This window comes from Homalodisca vitripennis, chromosome 1 (assembly GCF_021130785.1).
Source record: "Homalodisca vitripennis isolate AUS2020 chromosome 1, UT_GWSS_2.1, whole genome shotgun sequence".
Lineage (NCBI taxonomy): Eukaryota > Metazoa > Arthropoda > Insecta > Hemiptera > Cicadellidae > Homalodisca > Homalodisca vitripennis.
In genome coordinates this window covers 49,770,075-49,793,130 of record NC_060207.1, presented here as the reverse complement: position 1 = coordinate 49,793,130, position 23,056 = coordinate 49,770,075, and the positions used below count along the sequence as shown (strand labels likewise).

The following is a 23,056-nucleotide window of genomic DNA, read 5'->3' as shown; positions in this document are numbered from 1 at the left end:
TAATTTTACCTAAATAACTGTTTCCCAAGTATCTAATAGTTATCACTTATCACCAAGAGGCCATCTCATTTACTCAAATCGTATTTAGTTGCAGTATCTATCCATATGAATCCGCTAATTCAATTAATTGTCTCACGACATATATTACTAAATATTTCGTAGCAATTTCTTATGGCCAAGTAGTGTCTTTAAAAAGGACTAGAATACTTTTAATTGTATTTAATAACGAAAGATTGATTGAAGTTGAATGAAGATAATTTATATTTCAATGTAATGGCAATAATTACATTCACACGTAATTGACGTGGATTCATACACGTGTGGATTATAAATTATTCCAAATGACACTATATTTATGTCTACAGCAATTGAAGCTGTTTATACGTCATTCTTTGTTATCTTGAGGGAAAACATAACTGGTACACTTGTTAGAATAAAATAACATACGGAGATAAAACCACTTATTTATATTGAAATGAAAGCAAATATTAAATCTTATGACAATGTCTATTGAACATAACGTTTCCTAGAATTCAAAGATTTAAAAAATAACCATAACTAAGATAAATAATACAAATACGTTTGTATATTATACACGTTGATAGTTTTTCTATTTAAATCATGTTACATTTCTAAGAAACATTATTTGTTTACAAACCACTTGACATAATATATACAAAACAGAAAACATGCCATCAAATCCAAATGTTTTTTAATAGGTAATATACCATAGGAAGGAGAAAACAATTCTGAAAAATAACAAAGTAGATATTTTAAGTCTGCAATACATACAAATTGAAAATAATATGAATGTACACTCTGCATCCAAACTCAGAAGTGTAATTTGTTTACCAATGCTCATTTTATAAAAAGCTACATTTGTGACGGTACTCCGTAACGGAATCTCTTACTGGAGAGATTGGAGATTGGAGAAAACCAATATGAAACGTAATTTTTAGAGCTGTTGGACGTCGAAACGTTGTAAGTCAAAGCCACTTTGGTGTGTTACTGGACTGTACTTTTAGCCTTAGTAAGGATCTAGCTGAGTTCCCATTCCATTCGCCGCACCAGTTCAGCCACTACCACGGTCATAATAACCTTAAAGTAAGTGCCCGCCAAACGTTGCATCGGTTTTAAAATTATATGTATCAAAGGAAACGATAGGAAACGTGTGTTTGAAAACTGTACAAAAAAAGAAAGAAGTTACAGCAAAAATATCTTCAGTGGATTAAATATGAGTCGTATCCCACTTTCATATAAGGCCTGAATGTATACGAAAAACCACATAGGTGCAGAAATGGGAAAACGTGTTGTACAGGAAATAATCAAACCAACTGATAATTTTTCGATCATCATCAATGAATCAACAACTTTGTGCCAAAATTCAATTCTAATTTTGTGTATTAGAGTTTGGCTAAAATGGAATGCCTTGTGAATTTATTATTGGACCTGGTTGAAGTTTAAATTGTGACTCACGTAGAATTTTTCAGGCTATTGCCTTAAAGGTTACAAATTAGATGACAATCTTTTGCGAAAAATATTAATTGCTGTGGCATGTTGCAGCAGTAATGCTCGGCGATAAAATCTGGAGTGTATGTACGTCTTGTTAAAGACAAGTATTTGGCATTGCTGCAATGGCTTAAACTTTGTGTAACGAATGTTGTGAAGAAAATTACCAGTAAAAAAATAATTTGTACCACTTCTCGCCAATGTACACGTGAGAGTTACGTTTAGTTGAGGACGAACTTGTAATTCCATTTTTGAAAATTGAAAGGGTGTTAAACACGCGTTGGGTATCATCCAGCCTTAGAACAGTTTCAGCGATTTTAAAAAACTGCGAAATTCTAGCATACCATTTTATGGCAGCTAAAGAAGATCAGACAGATCAAACACGTTCAAACAGATACAAATAAGAAAGTCCACTTAGGAAACTGATGTCTACTGCTTTTTCTAGATTTAGTTCTAATGTTTGATAAATTTGAAGAACGTATACAGAACTGCGATATCAAAATGTGCATTTGTTCTCAGCTCAACAAAAATTTACAGATTATGGTTTAAACGTTTATTGCTCAGAAAGCTAACCCACGAACATTTTACGAGCAAGCTGTGTGATGTCTGTCAACAACAAAAGATTTATAGGAATCAAACTGCTAACGTAACCTCACTAATCGTTTTGGAGCTGAATGGCCCTCCATACACTCGTTTTGATCCTGCCAAGTACGTAGACCCTTGGCTGCTTCGGGGATACTAATAGTAAGTTCAGGGAAAGGGAGACACACTCGTACACTGAAAATCTTTCTACTACTTGGACAGTTTTATAAGCTGTGAAGTAAAATCTACTTAAATGCAATAATATTCATAATACATAATTATGATTTTATAACAAATAATAGTTTCAGACTAACTGCAAATAGAAAATTATAAAAAAGAGTGTTGTTAAATGCGTGTGTATTTTTAATCCATTCTTTTATTACGTTAAGATTCAATTTTAATAATTTACACTTTTTGAAGCTAATTCATATTAATCACAGATTGTTTGAATGGTAGCCAAAATGGCATACCTAAAATGTCTTATGGTAGCCTAGTTGGTCTACATTCAAATGTAATACAGGCCAGTGGCTTTGGTACACAAATTGTTACTAAGGTGGTCGTACTTTAATTTTAAATTGCAATCAAAATATTGAGACTATATTGCACTATTTACACGAACGCTAACATATACACACGCGGTCACTATAATATGAAGTCTTACACTGATTTTCGTTCTTACCCTGCTTACCACGCCATATCCGAAATGAAAGGCCGCTACAACTAAGTAATACGATTATTAGGCGACTTCCTAGCTGGACGGCAAGAGCAACAGATCGAAACACATGGTAAGTAATGTGAGTATCCTAGCTGAGCAGTAAGAGCAACATATACAAACACATGGAAATTAATGTGAGTATCGTAGCTGAGCAGCAAGAGCAACAGATACAAACACGTGGTAAGTAAAGTGAATATCGTAGCTGAGCAGCAAGGACGGCAGTCGTGTCTGTGTCACATATGCGCTGTCTTAGTTTTTGGATATGCAAGATTAAATATAATTCCTTTCGCATTTCCTTCCATAAAATAGTCAAAAAAACAAGTTCATGGTGCACGTAAAGCAGATATTCATTTCCAAAAAAAGTTGAACATAACCTCAAAGCTTTAGACTAAAACCTTCAGAAAACCACGACTGTCCAACATTTTACAAATATTAATGTGAAGCCAAAGTAGCAACAGTGAATATTTGACATTTAAAATTGCTATAAAACGTGACAGAATCGACGAAAGTGAAGGAAGTTCGGTTCATATGTTTTTCAAGAAGAATACTTGTATTCCTAATTTCTTGACAGCTCGCAACTGTATTTTAAATAACTAAGAAGGTGGAGAAATTTTTTTGCTCAAATTTCACAAAAGTGTTTGGAGAAATATTTATGAATATTGCGGATTGTAGTATTCTGAATCTTTAGCTTTTAAATTTGGATAGTTGTACGTTATTAAATTGGTATATATTGTAATATTTTCAAAAATGTTTTGTATAGGTAATGCTTTATCACTGTCAACAGTTACGGAAAATTAATCACTGAGACAAATAATATATATTTCAACATGTTTGATGTCAGATCTGGAAACACACCGATTCACTTGTTATATATAAATTTGGAGGAAACATAATGAATCTTCAATGATAAATGCCTTGAGTATGAGCGCAGGGAACCGGGGTTTATATTCAAAGGCTTAAACGGCATTGTATTCACCAGTGGAAGAACTCCAATGAGAGTAACAAGTATTACCGAATGTTGTCACGTGAAGGAGGTTCATGTATAAGATTATTCTCCACAACGAGCCCATCCTAAACCATTAGCTAGTCACCACAATTCGTTGAATTGTGCCCCCACAACAATTGAAGCAAGGGTGAACAGTTATACTGTTCATTGAATGAAGTGATTAATCACTCATTAATCAAGAAATCTCAGAAACCACTGAGCCTAACCATGAAATATTGAATAAGGTCATTCCCTTTAAACTTAGTACTACTTCTACTACGTTGCAAATTCAAACTACCGATGTCACGACATTTTTCCCCAAGAAAACCCCAAGAAATGCTTTAACAAGTACCATGAAAGTTAATATATACCTTGTAGATATTCATGTTACCTTACGTTCAATAGTAAACGCTTTGATGCGACTGGATTCCACTCCATTGTCCTTAGCTGTTTCAATAGCAATTACTGAATGTCAGAAACTACTCTAACAAATGCTATGAAACTACAGACGTAGGCATTCATGTCACCTTATAGATGCTCACCAAGAAAATACCCTTTTAAAATTCCAATGCAAAAAAGTAACTAAAACTTATCTCACGCATAACTTATAACGCATGTCTAGGCCTTTTTACTAATTCATGTCATAGTTATCACTTAGAAATGTTGCCTTCTCCGATTTATAGACTTTTCTCAACTGGCTTTAAACGTAGAAAACTTAATTAACAATTACTTAAATTAACTACACAAATTCCATGAAAAAACTTACCACTACATTCATATATCTCTTCACCACAATAGTAGATAGTCCAATATTCTCAAAGCACATGGTTTATTAATGTATAAATCTAATATGTGTTAACTTGAATACGGTTGGAATTATTTTCAAACTGTATTTTATTTAAGGTAACAGCGTCTTTTAATTGCGGTAAAATATTTTGGTATAGTAACTTCTCTGTCAACAGTGTTTTAAACAAGCACATCACTCTTACAGGCAGTCAAGGTTTCAAAATCCTTACTTTAGCTAAGTTGACATTAACGTTCCAACTCACCATCTGTTGGTTGCCCCTCTCTTTTTGTTGCCTTCTTCGCGTCCTCACGCGTCTTCAGTTTACTCTCGAAAATGTCCGCATCAGGGTTTAGATTCGCTGGACTCGGACTAGGATTCACCTGAAATTATACATAGTGACTAAATTAACGCTATGAACTCGTCCGTGAGGACCCCATAAACACAAAACATAGAATTGAATTACATCACATTTGACAATGGTATGTCAAACGGATGAGTTAAATTTTACTAGCGTTTGATTACAGTTGATTGTTAAATTTAGCTTCGTATTCAGTGCGATTGTTCGTTGTTCGTATCAAATGGGTTTCCCATACTTTGCAAGGGGTTTAATGGTGGCATATTTGTAACCCATCCATCAGTTATTTATTCGCACAATAAGAACTTTACAATTTTATGCAGGTCAAAAACACATATCCTAAAAGTAAAATTGATAATAGGAAATCCTAGCTTAACAGATAATGATAAAAAATTGATGATAAACTAGTTAGATGCTAAGTATCATTTAAAAGTACGTACTGGCCCCCCTATAAAGGACCTCTTTAAACATAGAACGCCCTTCTAGACAAGTCACCTTACATTCAGACGCATTTAAAAGATTGACGTTTCTTACGAACTCTATTTAAAAATGTAGGGCCATAACAAAAACATTATATTTGTATGACAAAAGTTTAAATGTTTGGGATAAAATGTTTTTTTTTTTTTTTCTGGTATTATAAGTAGGATTGGAAATTGGAAAGTAATGATGATTTTTTTTACATGAAGCACAAAGTGTGTTAAATTAAATGATGTGTTATCGTAAGGATGCCAATGGACGGGAATGCTTTCTCCCACCGTCCTCCTACCTCAAGCCCCATATTATCCTTGAGTATCTCTTCTGCAGAATAAATACTCTTTGCAAGTGTACGGCATTACAATAACCCCAGAGGTCAATCACGATCAAACCTGTATTATGTATCCTAGGAACATCCTAATCAGCGAAATAAGACAAACGTCTCAAATCATACATATATGAATTGAGTTATTGACAAAGGTAGCTGATATTTCTATCCCGTAATATACCATAATCAAGATAAAACTAAAAGAACTTGAAAAAGGATGAATGTTTACTATTTAACTTATATTATTTTATTAGAAAAATAAATAACAGACAAGTATTTTGTTTGAATTAGAAATCTACATTATGTATTTTGGATGGATTTAAATAATAGTCTTAACCTAAACCAGTTTCAGAGTTCTGATGCACATTCTAAACATTGTTAGATAATAGTTGGTAACTAGTGTAATATTAAATAATATTAAAATAATATAAACTAGCATTACCAGCACAACGCGATAAGGTCAGTCTTTAACTATCGGAGGCAAATAAATTCATTGAAGAACAGAAGACACAGAACATTTAGACTGATAGTATTAGTAATTAAAGCCATTGCACGTTATATGTGTATGGTATTTTATCATGAACTATTCCTTGTTTGTAACTGATTGTTTCTTTAAATAATGAAACGGTTATACTGGAACTAAATCTGCTATGTAACTCATTAAAACAATTTTCTGTAAAAATGAAGAGCAATACACTTTAACATTACACGCTTCTTTTCTTTTAAATTTCTTTTCTTTTAAATATACACAGATATCAGAACATCCGCTATCTGGACAATAGCAAGAAAACTGAGCCAGCTCATCCCTAGCCGTCCTTTCAAAACCCCCATGTTAGAGCTAGAGCGTATTTCCATACTTAAACGTCCAACATATTTAAAAAAATTTAAGACTAGAATTTCAGAACGTTTTGAATAGTCTTCACAATATCCAAAAGCACTAATTGTAGTTATTTGTTTACCCGTTGTAGATCGATCTTTCTTCACATTCAAATGTGCCCGTAATAGCGATGTAATTATATAATTCTCAGTGAAAAATGCCAAATATCCCAAAATTGGTTATAATATAATACATAAAAACGAACATGCATACATACACATGTGCACGTGAGCCCAAATACAAACATTAGGTTTATAGGTCAAATGATGAACAAACTGTTCAACTAATATGACAATTGATAGATTACTCAAAATAGGCAGGGTAAGAGAAATACAATTTTATATAGAAGACGAGTGTAACGTTTTTAAATCTTACCATTTTGTATAAGGAAACTTGTGTACTTATGGGTGGTACCCTTGACACTTAATGCTAGACGCTTGCAATTTATAAACATCGTTCGACTTAACATTGAGTATATAGAAAAATTAAATTACATATGAAATAGTCGGAACTCTATTGACGAAAGCTCGTAGTAGAAGTTACGTTAGTTTTGAAAATATGCATATGCATGTTTTGAAATAAAGTTTTATTTGTTTTCCAATGTCATTAAATAATAACTTTTCTTCAAGCATCTAAACGTGAAGTTTTAATACCAAGGCTACTGCGGTTGATACGAGAATACTGAAGTCGGCAAGCACCAGATTCTTCGTATATATTTCTTCGTATAAGCACCGAAACTTCGTAAAGAAAACTGTTGAGTAAATCAGTTATGTGGTAATCAGTACCAAAATAATCAATTACATGCTAATCAGTACTACTATACAGTACCAAGTAATCAATTAGTTTACAACAAGTTTCTACTAATTATCAAAGATAGTTTTAGTTAATATTCCAGAATGTTTACTGATTACAAAATGTTTTTGCGATAACTCGGTTAGGCCTAATTGTTTGCAACAACATAGCAAATCGACAGCGACAGCTCTCCTGAAATTGTTAGGTTAGAATTTATAGTAGAAACACATCATTGCAAGCCTGGCCCAATGGCAGTTTCCGCACCCCACTTCCCCCCTCACCAAGCGGCGTTACCTCATTGTTAATATCAGCTGATTCTCAGTATGAGGCGAAGCGACGAGTGACGAGCGACGAGCGACGCGACGTATATCTTCATCCCGGTTGTTTACGTTTTGTTCTTCGGTACTAGATTAGTCTGCATGCTTTTATTGTATTATAATTTTTCCTCACGTTATGTGTTTTAGTGTAATCACATGTTTATGTAAATAATGCAAATAAAGTACTCAGGAAGATAGGTTAGAAATAAAGATGAGCAGCAACGATCACTCGATTGTTGAATTAAATCGATTATCCAATCTTCCGTTACAGCTGGCAACACCGCGCCACAAACCAGGCTTGCATTGATATGACTCGTACTATAGTTAATATAACTTGGTATGATTCATAATCACACGAATAGTTGGGTCTACTTTTGTATTAAGGGTGGGAAATGTTACTATGTCGTCCTGAGAGATACGAGTTTCAATGCACAAGGTGGAGCCGAGGCGACAGCGGCAGTTCTTTTGGGGGTGGCAAGGAACATTTCTTCCATGATACGTACACAATTCCTTCTCCTCAATAAACTTAAATATATATATATATATATATATATATATATATATATATATATATATATACAAGTGGGAGAAAATGTAAAGCTAATCCTTAAGTTACTATACGAGACCAGAACGGTTCACATTTGTTAGCCACGCGTACAATCTTGCTGAGGTTCTTACTGACACGAGCATTACTGAACAAGTGGGAGAAAATGTAAAGCTAATCCTTAAGTTACTATACGAGTTCAGAACGGTTCACATTTGTTAGCCACGCGTACAATCTTGCTGAGGTTCTTACTATCACGGGCATTACTGGACCAGTGGGCAGGAAATGCAAAGCCAACCCCTGAGTTAGTATACAACATCTACGTATGGGGATATATCGTTCAAATTCTCGAAGGCTGTTAGAATGAAACTTTTTCAAAAATTGCAGGTTTAACATCTTATTTAACTTATCAAAACTTTTAAAGTAATATTTCTCATTCCATTGTACTTACAACACATTTTTTCTAGAAAATACAAAATATACGGTATATAAGGTATTAATACGATAAGCAAGCGAGATTTTCATCTGTAACTAGCTGGATAAATTTTTATTGTTTATAAACTTAATTTTTACAACGAATGTTAATTACATTCATGACTAACATAATGAGCGATATTCAAATGCAAGTAAAAGACCCTTATACAATTTTTAGTAAGGTATATACGATTATGGGTATGATTTTAGAAAATAAACAAGTATTTATAAACAAATATCGACATATGTTTTGCATAAACGTTCTATTAAAATTAATAAAGATATGATAATAACATTTTATTACTATTTTACGTGACAGACACGTACGAAAAATATTTTTAAATTAAGACATTTGCAGACTCGGTCAGTTGAACGGAAGTTATATTAATTAAATTTATGCCATTTGAAAAACTACATATTACTTTTGTGCTTGGAAGTACTATTTTTTGAAGAAGGTCTTTACAGTAAGTATGCCATTTTTGAAAGCCCAGAAAACGGTTTCTAGATTCTCAATCAGAATAGAACTCGAAGTGAAGACACCGATAACACCGTGTAAGACGTTTCCCGACCTCTTGTCAAAAATTATCTTGCATATCTTTGGCCCTTAACTATTTTTAAATGTGTTGAACTTACCATGCAAGCGATGCTATCAATAGTTTCTCTCAATAGAAAAGCTGGTTAAATTTGTGCGTGTTCATGAACGATATCTTACTGTGCAGTACTTTAAAAGATGCATGCTTTCAACGAAAAATATTTTCCATTCTTGTATTTGGATGGAAATGCATCCATATATTCAATGGAATAAGATTGATTTGTTTACTTCTGCTGAATTTCACAAATTGTCTTGTATAAACTGGAAGACGTTGTACAGACAATTCTATGACAGGTAATTTACTATCAAAACCCACTTCCCCCCTCAATATGGAAAGAATATTTTTATTTCTTGTAAATAAGATCAATAGTTTTTACTACTCAAGAGGGAGGCAAATAAACAGCTGTTTCCTGTTACAACTATCGGAACATTGCTACTAACAGATTGGTAACAAAGCCAAATAGTTTTTTGTTAATGACCTCATAGTTGAATTCATTGTCATTTAAATGGATAGTGTCTCAGAATATATATAGGGACAGCTGTTTATTTGTCTCCCTCTTGAGTAGTAAAAACTATTGATCTTATTTACAAGAAATAAAAATATTCTTTCCATATTGAGGGGGGAAGTGGGTTTTGATAGTAAATTACCTGTCATAGAATTGTCTGTACAACGTCTTCCAGTTTATACAAGACAATTTGTGAAATTCAGCAGAAGTAAACAAATCAATCTTATTCCATTGAATATATGGATGCATTTCCATCCAAATACAAGAATGGAAAATATTTTTCGTTGAAAGCATGCATCTTTTAAAGTACTGCACAGTAAGATATCGTTCATGAACACGCACAAATTTAACCAGCTTTTCTATTGAGAGAAACTATTGATAGCATCGCTTGCATGGTAAGTTCAACACATTTAAAAATAGTTAAGGGCCAAAGATATGCAAGATAATTTTTGACAAGAGGTCGGGAAACGTCTTACACGGTGTTATCGGTGTCTTCACTTCGAGTTCTATTCTGATTGAGAATCTAGAAACCGTTTTCTGGGCTTTCAAAAATGGCATACTTACTGTAAAGACCTTCTTCAAAAAATAGTATTTCCAAGCACAAAAGTAATATGTAGTTTTTCAAATGGCATAAATTTAATTAATATAACTTCCGTTCAACTGACCGAGTCTGCAAATGTCTTAATTTAAAAATATTTTTCGTACGTGTCTGTCACGTAAAATAGTAATAAAATGTTATTATCATATCTTTATTAATTTTAATAGAACGTTTATGCAAAACATATGTCGATATTTGTTTATAAATACTTGTTTATTTTCTAAAATCATACCCATAATCGTATATACCTTACTAAAAATTGTATAAGGGTCTTTTACTTGCATTTGAATATCGCTCATTATGTTAGTCATGAATGTAATTAACATTCGTCGTAAAAATTAAGTTTATAAACAATAAAAATTTATCCAGCTAGCTACAGATGAAAATCTCGCTTGCTTATCGTATTAATACCTTATATACCGTATATTTTGTATTTTCTAGAAAAAATGTGTTGTAAGTACAATGGAATGAGAAATATTACTTTAAAAGTTTTGATAAGTTAAATAAGATGTTAAACCTGCAATTTTTGAAAAAGTTTCATTCTAACAGCCTTCGAGAATTTGAACGATATATCCCCATACGTAGATGTTGTATACTAACTCAGGGGTTGGCTTTGCATTTCCTGCCCACTGGTCCAGTAATGCCCGTGATAGTAAGAACCTCAGCAAGATTGTACGCGTGGCTAACAAATGTGAACCGTTCTGAACTCGTATAGTAACTTAAGGATTAGCTTTACATTTTCTCCCACTTGTTCAGTAATGCTCGTGTCAGTAAGAACCTCAGCAAGATTGTACGCGTGGCTAACAATTAATGTGAACCGTTCTGGTCTCGTGTAGTAACTTAAGGATTAGCTTTACATTTTCTCCCACTTGTTCAGTAATGCTCGTGTCAGTAAGAACCTCAGCAAGATTGTACGCGTGGCTAACAATTAATGTGAACCGTTCTGGTCTCGTGTAGTAACTTAAGGATTAGCTTTACATTTTCTCCCACTTGTTCAGTAATGCTCGTGTCAGTAAGAACCTCAGCAAGATTGTACGCGTGGCGTACCCCCTCTTATGGTTAACGTTAATTCAATATCTTTCTCTTCATGTGAAAGACGTTTAACGTTTGATCTTTTTATCTACATGTCACTTGGACTTTTAGAGATAAATAACATTCATTATAAAATATGCATTGTAACGCTTTAAATGGGTTTCTTGAGAAATCTATAGTAAAAAAATCTTAAATAAAAGAAATAACTGGTTAGATAAAGACAAATACCCAAATATTCAATGTAAGAACGTAAAAAATATGTTTTCAGCCGTTTAGCTTTTTAAATAATAAGTAGCATAAAATTGTAAAATATTGACTTTATAAAACTGTGAAAATCTGTTGCATGATAACTTACTGATAAGAAGAGTGATATTGTTATTATAAGTTGATAAACCTCCCTTTGTTGACATTCAGTTCCATTCGATATGGTAGGTGAAGCAAACACACGTACATATGTACGCACCGTGTTGCTCACTCGATCTGCGTAGCTATCATCACAATGTCTCAACCACGGGTATTTGCTACAGTCGAGATTGTCTGAGTTTAATGAACAAACCTGCTGGATTGTCGAGGTTAACGGATTTACAGAGTTAACAGGTTGTTTACTCCTAGAGTGGTTCCATATGGCGTTATCGTCCCACGTGCTCTACAGTCTGTGAGAGGATATCGACCCACCGCTAGCCGTGGGGCTACCGGCAGATCCACCGAGTCGTCTTCGGGGCCCCAGCAGGGCCCTCGGCTACAGATAACAGATACTGGCAATACACAGGCTAACATATGGACTGTCGGTGAACCTACCTTCTGGATGATGTAGCATCGCGAACTGTACGCCGTGCAGATGTAGGTCCCGTCCACGTCGAGGCAGGCTGTCAAGGGATCCCCTACATCCTTCAGGGGCCCTCGGGACCCGCTACAGTGGGGCATCTGGGACTGGGAGGCATCTGACACTCGTGACGAGACCGACCTGTTGAGTGCGAGTTGCCGACTGAGCAGCGCATGCGCAAGGGAGGGCAGGCGGACACATCGATGAGCCACCCCCAACTACGTCATCGTCCACCCGTCATCCACTGATACTGGCCGGTGTCATCAAGTCGAACCCATCCGTATTCTTTGAGTTACATCAAGTTGGATTCACCTCTATCCGTAAATTTCAATAGACCAGAGTGTTGGAGAACACCACATAAAGTGTGTTAAAAAATGTCAATTGGTGATAACGCTTTTAAGTGGATTCTACAATGCATGACAACTTATTCTACACAAATTAATTTGATTACATAAAGGCTAGAAGCATATACTTGGAATGCTGTTGTTTTAATTATATCAGTATTACAACTGCGAATGTTTGTGACAACGTTTGGATGTCTGATACTCAATTACACAAAAAATAGTTGATAAATTCAGACGAAATTTATTATTTACATTAGATTAAAAATAAAATTTGGACATGTCTATTTCAAAATACCAACCAAACTACTCAGAAAAGCAATTTAAAGAAAGTTTACTGTAACTATGGTCAAATTGTTAATATAAGTACTGTACAGCTAAGACTGTCAAGAAGTTAGCAAAGTTGTGTATTTAGGAACAAATACCAAATGTAACGTACTACAAATAGCAATGAAATTAGTATTATCTAGCTTATACTATATATAGTGGCGGTGACAACTAATTACAACCATAATTTAATTATTCTGGATATTCCATATCAAATTATAATTACTAGCAGTTACCAGGTATGTCCTGCTGAAAAACTGGGACATATTTTTTAAATGCCAGTTTTCCTGTGGTAGGTGATGGTCATTGGAAAATGTTCCAAACTCTTGATCCAATATCGAATAACATCTTTTAAAGTTTAAAGAGTAGTATTTTGAGGCCGTGAAGTTTCTGTAAATACCAGTGACATAAATTGAATTCCATGATTTTTTATAGGATAGGTAAAGGATTTCATTAAAACTTGAAATATTGTAGGCTATCGCGGAGTAATAACGATGTTGAAGTCCGTAGTGTTTTAGTAAAACACATTATAATGTAATACGATGGTGCCATAAGATGATTTTTAATCGGAAGTCGGTATGTATTAAGTAGATATAATTCCAGTATTTACGGTAAAGACAGTCAAATATTAAGCAAAAACAATTGTGAATGATAAATTAATCATGTTTTGAGCATATAAGAGCACTTTTGGTTCAAATTAATTATATTTTTGTCACAACATTTGAGTTTGACTTTTTGCCTGGATTAATACAATATACCATACTTCAGTTAAAAAGCATCTACCTCCGACAATTGTAATCCACTTTCGAATAAGAGATAGAGTGAAAATATTACTTCCGGATTTGCCTTGCCCTTCAATTGACCAGCATTAGTAATAAATCTCTTCACTATACGTCAAACGGTTCTCAACATATGTGAACACACACACATACACGCACACGCACGCCTCACATACACATACACACAAGGCCTTTATGCACCGTCCCGATAAACTAATAATATTAATGATAACTCTAATTTCCTAACATTTCCTAACATCGTATGCACGCCCACTTTGCACCCAGCTCTCTGTCTTTCTGTGATTATCTATGAACCTAATACAGTAGCCTATATTGTATGCCCTTGCTTTCCAAATCCCTGTTCGCTATAGCAGTCTATTTTCTTGTTTCAATCTAGGAATTATATAAATTGTTATATACCTAGTCAGAATCTTATGTACGTGCAAAACGACCCACTGCACCCTCGATGGTTTTTTCCCTAAAAATTGCTCTCTGTCTTGTACATCAGTCTTGTACATTGTCTTGTACAATACTTTGTTTAGAACAGTCACGAGCTCACTGCGCTCGTTTGTTTCCGTAAATTGTAGTCACAGAGCGAATGGTTCTTTGAGTCATATTAGTTCCATCAGTTTCTGTAAATAAACCGTCCCACAATGTCAATGAAAACTAATATCGAGTTAAAAAAAACTAAATGCTTTGAATCGTCACTGCTGCCGTTTATAGTAAAAGTCAGATAGCACAATTGTCATAAAAATTTGCAGCTCACTCCGGCATATGGTATTTTGGTCATGGAAATTTACAAATTTGGAATAAGTATTTAATAATAAGTAATATTTCGTGACGAAAATGAATTTAACATCTATGTCAAATTTCGTATAAACTTAAACTCTAGAGTTTGTGTGATTGAACATCATATCTAAACACTCAAACATACAAATATCCGAACATAATTCTTCATAAACCTTTATATTTATCATTTTTATGGGCTATTGCAAGGTTCAACTAAATTAACAAAATTGAACGTCTGCTCATGTAATTACAAAATAGAAAACCCGGAAGGCAAGTTCATAAGAAGACAGACAGGTAGAAAGATCCAGTTAAAATAAATTAGACTATATATTACTTCCCTTCAGTTAAATTTTCTCGATTTGGTTGCCTGTACTCCACTCTTCTCCGCTTGATTACATGCAAAGCGAATCCTCTGCCCTCATGATGATTTTCAAAAACCCTCTGCCTTCAACAAAATCTGGTGCAGTACTTAAGATTGTATCTAAAATGGTGTCTAGCTCGTTTCTGAACCAAAGTAAAACTTCACGGGAAATATGGCTGCTCTGTCCTACTTTTCCGTCAATAGCACAGGAATTATTATTTTTACTTGAGATTAGTTGTATTACAAAAACATGGAGCCGAGATGATTTAATTCGAGTCCAGTGTTGGGCTATACAGCTTGTCTCTGCTAGAGCAGTGTTGGTCAATAATGTATAATTTCATTTAGTTTTTACATTGTTTACTGGGAGTTGGTGGTTGCGACAAGCACGTTGTGTAATAGTGGCCCCGCTGATCACAGCAGAGTGACTGTCGAACACTATTCCGATATCGCTCATATGCGTATATTTAAGTACTTGAATACGGTTTTGATGTTAAAGTGAAAATGTAAGAATATGTTGACTAAAGTGTACTTAATGGAGAATCAATTTAAAATTTTAATATACACATATCCTCTAATACTCAAGGCCAGGTCTGTTTTATTAACCATAGCCAACTTATTTATGTTATAATATCCAAATTGACACGATTCAGTTATATTGACCTCATTGAAAGTCTTCTATAGGAAGGTATCTTGAGCCGTTACGGTTATTGTCTAACACAAATATATGATTTATAGATTTATAACAAAAAATACTATATTATTGTGTTATAATTAAAAAATACCAAGGTTGAAGAAATTACGCAATCATTAACAACCTGTGAACAAAAAGTTAGAAAATCTTTCATCTTGGTGTTATTTATACAATTCAAATTTTGTACTTCTTGATTCACTGATAAAATTTGTACCTTTACGTTAGTAATTGGTTGCTTTTTATGAAGACTCAATTTAGAATATATACGACATAGTAACACTAATATGACCTGCTCAAAACTGATTTTGAGTTTACCCATATTATGCTACCATTTGCCAATAGGCGAATCAACCTTTACGTTTTTAATAAAATAAAAGATTTCGATACTTTAGTAACATTAACGCAATTCCACTAAAATATATTTTACATAAATAACAGTTTCATATAAGACTGATAAATAACATAATTTGAATTAAAATATTTTGTTCGTTGGTAATCACATTATTTGAGAACAACTGGACTGATTTGGCTATTTGTGGTTTTAAAGCGTTTGTAATAATAACATTTTTATTTTTCTGTAAATAAAAACTGCTATATATGTGTGCGAGTGTGTATAATTTTTAAATAATCATTGAATCACAACAAGTACTTGTTCCGCCGTGATTCGAAACCGGATCATCACTGACGGGTGAGTGCGCTACCACTACACCACACAGCCCTTACTTTATACGATTCAATTGTTTTGTATTTGGCCTTATCTGTCACATATGCTTTTAAATAACTAAATTAATATATTATGATCCGAAGACCAAATACCTGTCAAACGACTTTTATTTACATTCATTGAATTTGTATAAAATGGCAATAGCCTAAATTAATTTTTCAATAAAATGAATTACAAAAATTATTTATATTTATCTATATGAACATACTATGTGTCTATACACACGCAACACTTTCGTAACTAACGCGGAAACGGTAAAATCGGTTATATGTAAGTAGTATTGTACTGCAATGAGAATAATATTATCCAACGTTCACCTTTCAATATATATCACTCTATGAGGAGATATTGCATCCAATGCTAAAATCGGTTGCCACATGAAGCGTTGTGGTTGTACACTAGCTAACAGCAAACGAAGTAAATAACATATAGTTAATAATAATAATATAGATATATTACAGAAGACTATTAAACATGTTATATTCAGTAATCAATAAAACTCTGATAACAATAAAAATACTAATATTTCAAATTTAATTCAAACAGTTAGGTAACGACTCGTATAAGATTAAAATGGATTATAATTCTGAACTAAAGATTTATTGTAGTAGCACTATCTCTGCTCTAAAGAACAGAACTAGCTTTACCGAACAGAACGTCCGCCTTGCAAACCCCATATGGATGCTAGGTGTATTCTTTTGGAAATTAATCCGGATGGCGGCAGTGACGATTCAAACCATTTAGTGTATTTTGGATATTATTTAAGCATTGCAATAAAGTTCAATTTGATTAACAAAATTGTGTATATTTTTGAACGCAAGGTATTTAAATCAGGTTCGTTCAACGTTGTGACATTAGCTGCTGAAGCTGAAGGAAGAAGCCCAGAGGGACTAGTTTGTGCGGACCCTCAAGAGCCCAGAGGGCTCTCGCACCCTTACGGGCACACACCGTCACACGCGCAACCAGGCCTACCTGCCGCCACCATGGTTTCAATAAATACCATAATAAAGCATATTTGTCGGCCAAACTGTAATTTTTTATTAACCCATATTGTTTTATAAAAATAGAATCAGAACAAGAATTGCCTACGATATTCTGACGTATCTTGGTCTACATTGTATGAGTATGAATAGCCAACCAGCCATATCTAAACGTTGTTCACCTGGCTGAGACTGCTGTAGAGCCTTATGATTGATGTCTCAGGCTCTCGTCACTCACTGTTCACTGAGTACCGAGAAGAAACACTTGGACAATACACATATGGAGGAGTAACGACACCATAAGTGACGACGAGCCACGTCCAATGTGTTTAATCGGCTGTCATGCGGTGACTTGTGTCAACAGTCAGAAGAATTGTGACTCATACTCTTAGCCCCTATTAATGTACCTCCCATTTCCGTTTAGCGGAATGTGTTCTCTCAAGCATAGCCTATATTAAAATGTAATAAATCGTATTTATCATTAAATTAAAAATTGCATCACATTAATTTTAATATTGTTGTGTATATAATGTGTATGTAAGTAATAGTAATAAATTATTAATATATTGAATTATTTAAAAAATAGATCAATCATTTTTATAGTCTTTTACTCTAATACATAATAATACTTATAATACAGCCAGTTGGCGGTAAACTGTAATATCAGTATCTTAGACTTTATTTTATAATGTTCACCAATTAATTAAGTAATTAGATAATATATCACAATAATTTAAAGTCATAAAATCCAATAAAAAAACAACAGCATAGGTATTTAAATTTATATCAATTAAAAATCATAACAACTAAAACGAATACGGTATTGCTTATCTGACTTGGCTTGGTCTGGGAAATCGAGCTATGACAGTCTTCCTCGTTCTGAAATCTCACCCCAAAGTTGACCTATTTATTTCTAAGATCATATTTCTAGATATTTCTAGATATTTCTAACATCAAGAATGTTGTAGTTATTTCGTGTTTGGACTTTATTTTCTTGAAATAAAATACAAAATAACAAAAATATATCAAATAAAAATTACAGTTTTGGAGAGTAAAGCGCAGTATCCTAATATTTTGAATCATCGAAACAACAATGGCGGCAGGTAGGCTGGGCTGCGCGTGTTAAGTGATCGCGTTGGAGTGCGAGGGTCACCTTATCCTCTGGGGCCCTTAATGCTCCGGACATACTATAAGGGTTCTTTCACACGACTGGTAAAGAGTGTAAAGTAAGTGTTTTACTACTGAGTTAAATGTAGCCTTTTCATACGAAACGAAAGCATTCCGCATCTTGGGTACTGATTTTGCGTCCCAGATGACCTCCGTCGAGTCAAATCTTTTAAGTGGGGTTCGCGTGCGCACAAATCGGTTTATACAGTGAGTTCAAAGGCTAAAGGCGTTGTTCAGACGACGCGAGTCAGGCTCCTTTCCCGCACTTGCAGGGACAGAGACTAAGATGGAGATCAGCTCTACTGACGATGTAGATATTGAACATCTAATAACGCTTATGTCACAAGATCCTTGTACATGAGATAAAACTCTGGAAGAGTATCGCAACAGACCTGCAACAACAGAGGCATGGAGAATTGTTTGCAATGAGTTTTGAAAATAATTTATATGTCTGACAAACAAAAACACTTGTAGGTATCACTTATGGGTTTGATTGAGCAAATGAGAATGAGCAAAAATATGTCCGAAAAACGTTTTTGACCCCTAACCACCATTCTATCCCTTTCTCTTAAACATTGTCATTTCAGTAACGAGTACTTGTATTGAGCTGAAATTGTATATGTAACGTTAGATAAAAAATTGTTGTAAACAAAAAATGTATTTTCCCAGATGTAAAATGTAAGGACGATGATCATTGTAAGTTTTTATTATAAATAGTTCTAAAATCTCTAAAACAATTTTTCAAGCACAACTTTTTAAAAAGTCGTTAATTTACCAAAATAATGATATCTTGCAACTTGAATTCTGTTAAAAAATAAATTACAGCTCAGTTTTGTTGCACGATGAAGTATGGGACTCTGTAATGTAAACCCTAACATCGAGCACCGACAATAAAATTACGGTATCTCATTTTGGGGTTATATTATTATTATTGGAATTAAATTATTCCTATTTTTATGGGTTTACTTAAATGGGGTTTCTAATCCATTAGAAGTACACTTTTTACTTTATCTTTCTAAATTCAATGTTTTAAGCTTCACATTGATCAAACTTAAGAGCTGGTTGTAGTAAAATGACCTTGAGTTTTTATCCCGTAAGAACAATGTTAAATCTCATACGCGTATAGTTTTACGCCCTTATATGTAGTCGCAGAATCATACGAGATGTCTCATTTTAAATATTTTGACATTTTATGGGTTATTCAGAAACAAATCTTAAGGTTTGTTGTAATTCATCGTTTAAGTGCCGTATTCAAACGTATATACTTACAAAGAACCTAAAAGGCGTTTTGACGGGTTCTACGCTTCTTTGTTATATGATTAATGTATTAGTATTCTTTGTAGAGAAAACTTCCGCAAAGTCGTAAATTCCTTGATTATTGTAATCTCACGTGATTTAAACTATGTTAGCATTTTTCTAAATTGTCAATTTGGCTGACCTATTTTTGTAAACTGATATATTTGTACATTACAGTATCCTAATAAACATACTAAAGCTCTCAAAAACTATTCATAGTAAATTAAAGATGAAAAAACTGCATGCAAAAAGGCCTTATGCACAGATTTTGTAGGATATATGTAAATAAATATTAAAAGTAAATATAAAACACCAGAACAATCTTTCTTTTTGCAGTATATTTATTTTTAACCATTTAAATAAATAACAGTACACGATGAAATTTTAAATGTTACAATAAAATGGCAGTATATATATATATATATATATATATATATATATATATATATATATATATATATATATATACATTACAGGGAGTCAGTTAAGTCTGGAACATCTTTTTTAATTTTTTAACCATAATACAAAAAAATACCAAAGTTCACACGTGCTTACTGGTGATAGTAACGCACACATCTGCCCAATTACCGACTGGATCATCCCTTTAGGGGACGGTCCACAAGGAGTCAGACAAAATTCTTAAATAGCAGCATAGGTCAAGTTTGGTATCAAATTAAAGATCTTACTTAGCAGAGTACAATGCCGCAAACCGGACTTCAAAAGGTGGATTCATTCAGTAGTTATAGCTATTTGAATATTAAAACTATTGAACAATGTAAATTATTAAGTATTACAAGTAAACACCAATTTTTTAAGTACCTGTGATCAAAGTAAGTGTTCAAAATGTTCCCCTCCCATCATCTGACAATGTAGTAATCGAAGCCAGGAATCAATAATTATTACCAATAACACAACTACTGCTAGAATGTGAAAGTGGCAGATTGAGTCATACACAGCATCCACAGAAACTTAACGTTTGGGCAGGTATTATAGGAAATCAAATTATGGGCCCATTATTTATCAATGGTAATTTAAATGGTGACTCGTATCTAGCAATGCTCCAAAATGAGATAATTCCTGCACTACATTCCTGCTGCTCTTGGTCGACAATTTCAAATAATTTATTTCCAACAAGATGGTGCGCCACCACACTTTGCTCTTCTTGTTAGAGAATACTTGGATACAATAATCCTTCAGATGTATTGGAAGACGTGGTGCAGTAGAGTGGCCTGCTCGTTCCCCTGATTTTTTTTATCCGCTGGATTTTTTTCTTTGGGGATACCTCAAAGATAAAGTTTATCGTACTAAGCCTCGAAATTTGGCGCACCTAAGAAATCTCATAGTCCAAGAAGCTCAAGATATTCCTCGTGACTACCTTCAAAATGCAGTGGATGGCTTTTACAACCGCCTAGGGCATTGCCAGACGATGGGAGGGGAACATCAATCGTTTTAAAATTCAAATAGCTATAACTACTGAATGAATCCACCTTTTGAAGTCCGGTTTGCGGCATTGTACTCTGATAAGTAAGGCCTTTAATTTGATACCAAACTTGACCTATGCTGCTATTTAAGAATTTTGTCTGACTCCTTGTGGACCGTCCCCCAAAGGGATTATCTGGTCGGTAATTGGGCAGATATGTGCGTTACTATCACCAGTAAGCACGTGTGAACTTTGGTATTTTTTTATATTGTGGTTTAAAAATTAAAAAAGAGGTTCCAGACTTAATTGACACCCTGTATACATTTATATATAAGTTTTTTTTAAGTTACAAAGATCATTTTCATCGTTTTCATAATTTTCATCTACCTTTAACCATACAGGGGACCATTGATATATGCACCTTTACTGCACACTAAATTATATTCAACACATTTACATTTACAGATTTGTTATTTCAATGTTACGAGCTGGAGCTAACGATGTGTTAACAAGTTCTAAATCCTCTTTACATCCTTGCTTCCAGTCTCTACTCAGAGGGGTCAATTGGTTTCCCAAACTTTAGTACCTGATGATATGCTCAGAAGGAGTATAGCTTTACTGCTTCTTTGGTTGGCTGAAGCAAAAACTGGTCAGACCTCATCTTGGTACTTGACTTCAAGAAAGCCGAGTACAGACATTTGTTGGAGTCGGACTGATTGGATGGGGCGTGATATGCAGTTAGAAACATTCTTTACCTGCTTTTTCTATTGTGTCGTAAATATCATTAGGATCATAAAATGTTGCGACTATCTGGTTGATTGCAGTTTGCTGTTCGTAGCCTATAGCTTGATGATTCCTTGTCCTTCCTATATTGTACTACAGCGTTTGTGTCACAACCACTGAACCTAAACAAATACACATTAAAGATAAAAGAATATTTACATTTTTAAAACTGCTGGGAAGCAAATAATGTTGTATCGATTTTTCCTCTTCCTAAGTTAAAGAAGAAGGTATTCTTCTCTCAAGATATTAATAACATCAAAAGTATGACAAGATCAATATCTTGTCTAATACTAGGACCCATAATCTGAGGAACCAACTTTCTCTATCACGCTTTGTTGTCTGAGCGTTAGAGAAGCCTATCACTCGTTGGGTTGGAAAATTTTCATTTCTGCCTGTCTGTATCTATGGGTTCGCAAAATATCTCGAAAACTGACGTATAGATTTTAAGTGTTAAAAGAACAATTTATATATTGATAACACTGACTTCGATGATGATGCATGTCACTCGATGGGATTTAGCTGAGCATTAACAAATATTTTTACAATGGTCTTATAAGTAACCATGATGCCACCGAGAAAAACGCTGAAGAAATAAATTTGTAAACAAACTAAGTAGAAGCATATGAGATTTTAATATGTGAATTTTCTATTTATAGAGTAAAGAGAAAAAATAATAGTAAAGAAAGTCAACTTTAAAAGTCGGTGACAAGATTCGATTTCAGCGCACTTTTGCGTTTAATATCCTTCCTTTCTAGTTCACCGGAACATTTTTTTTATTTTTAAAACTGCTATAAAACCTATCTAGGTGAACAAATATGTGAATGTATCGTGTTTAAAAATATTTCAAGAATAATTTCTTCCAGTACAAGAAGACAAGAAGTAGACAAGAATGAGTTTTATGGTGGTGCATGTCCAACCATGGAATGCGTGCGAAGCCGTGTATAGCAGTTAGTAACACATAAAATGTAATTTCTGACACACACCAAACAATTTTTTTTTCATGAATGAATTAAATATTTAGATCAGATTAAAAATACTCACTGATGGGTAAACTATGTAACTTAAACACTTTGAGTAATATTAATAATTTTTTTAAATTATTTTGCGC

At 33.8% G+C, this 23,056-nt stretch overlaps 1 protein-coding gene across 1 annotated transcript in view; it reads right to left on the bottom strand.

Moving 5' to 3' along the window:
• Positions 1–15,341, bottom strand: part of LOC124360829 (la-related protein 4) — a 101,167-nt gene extending 85,826 nt beyond the window's left edge. Inside the window, exons 1-3 of the mRNA XM_046814808.1 lie at positions 15,249–15,341; positions 12,074–12,508; positions 4,841–4,958 (exon numbers count right to left, since the gene is read on the bottom strand). Of these exons, the coding sequence (XP_046670764.1) occupies positions 4,841–4,958; positions 12,074–12,508; positions 15,249–15,341 (646 nt within the window). The remainder of the gene's footprint in view (positions 1–4,840; positions 4,959–12,073; positions 12,509–15,248) is intronic.
• Positions 15,342–23,056: the final 7,715 nt, after the last annotated feature.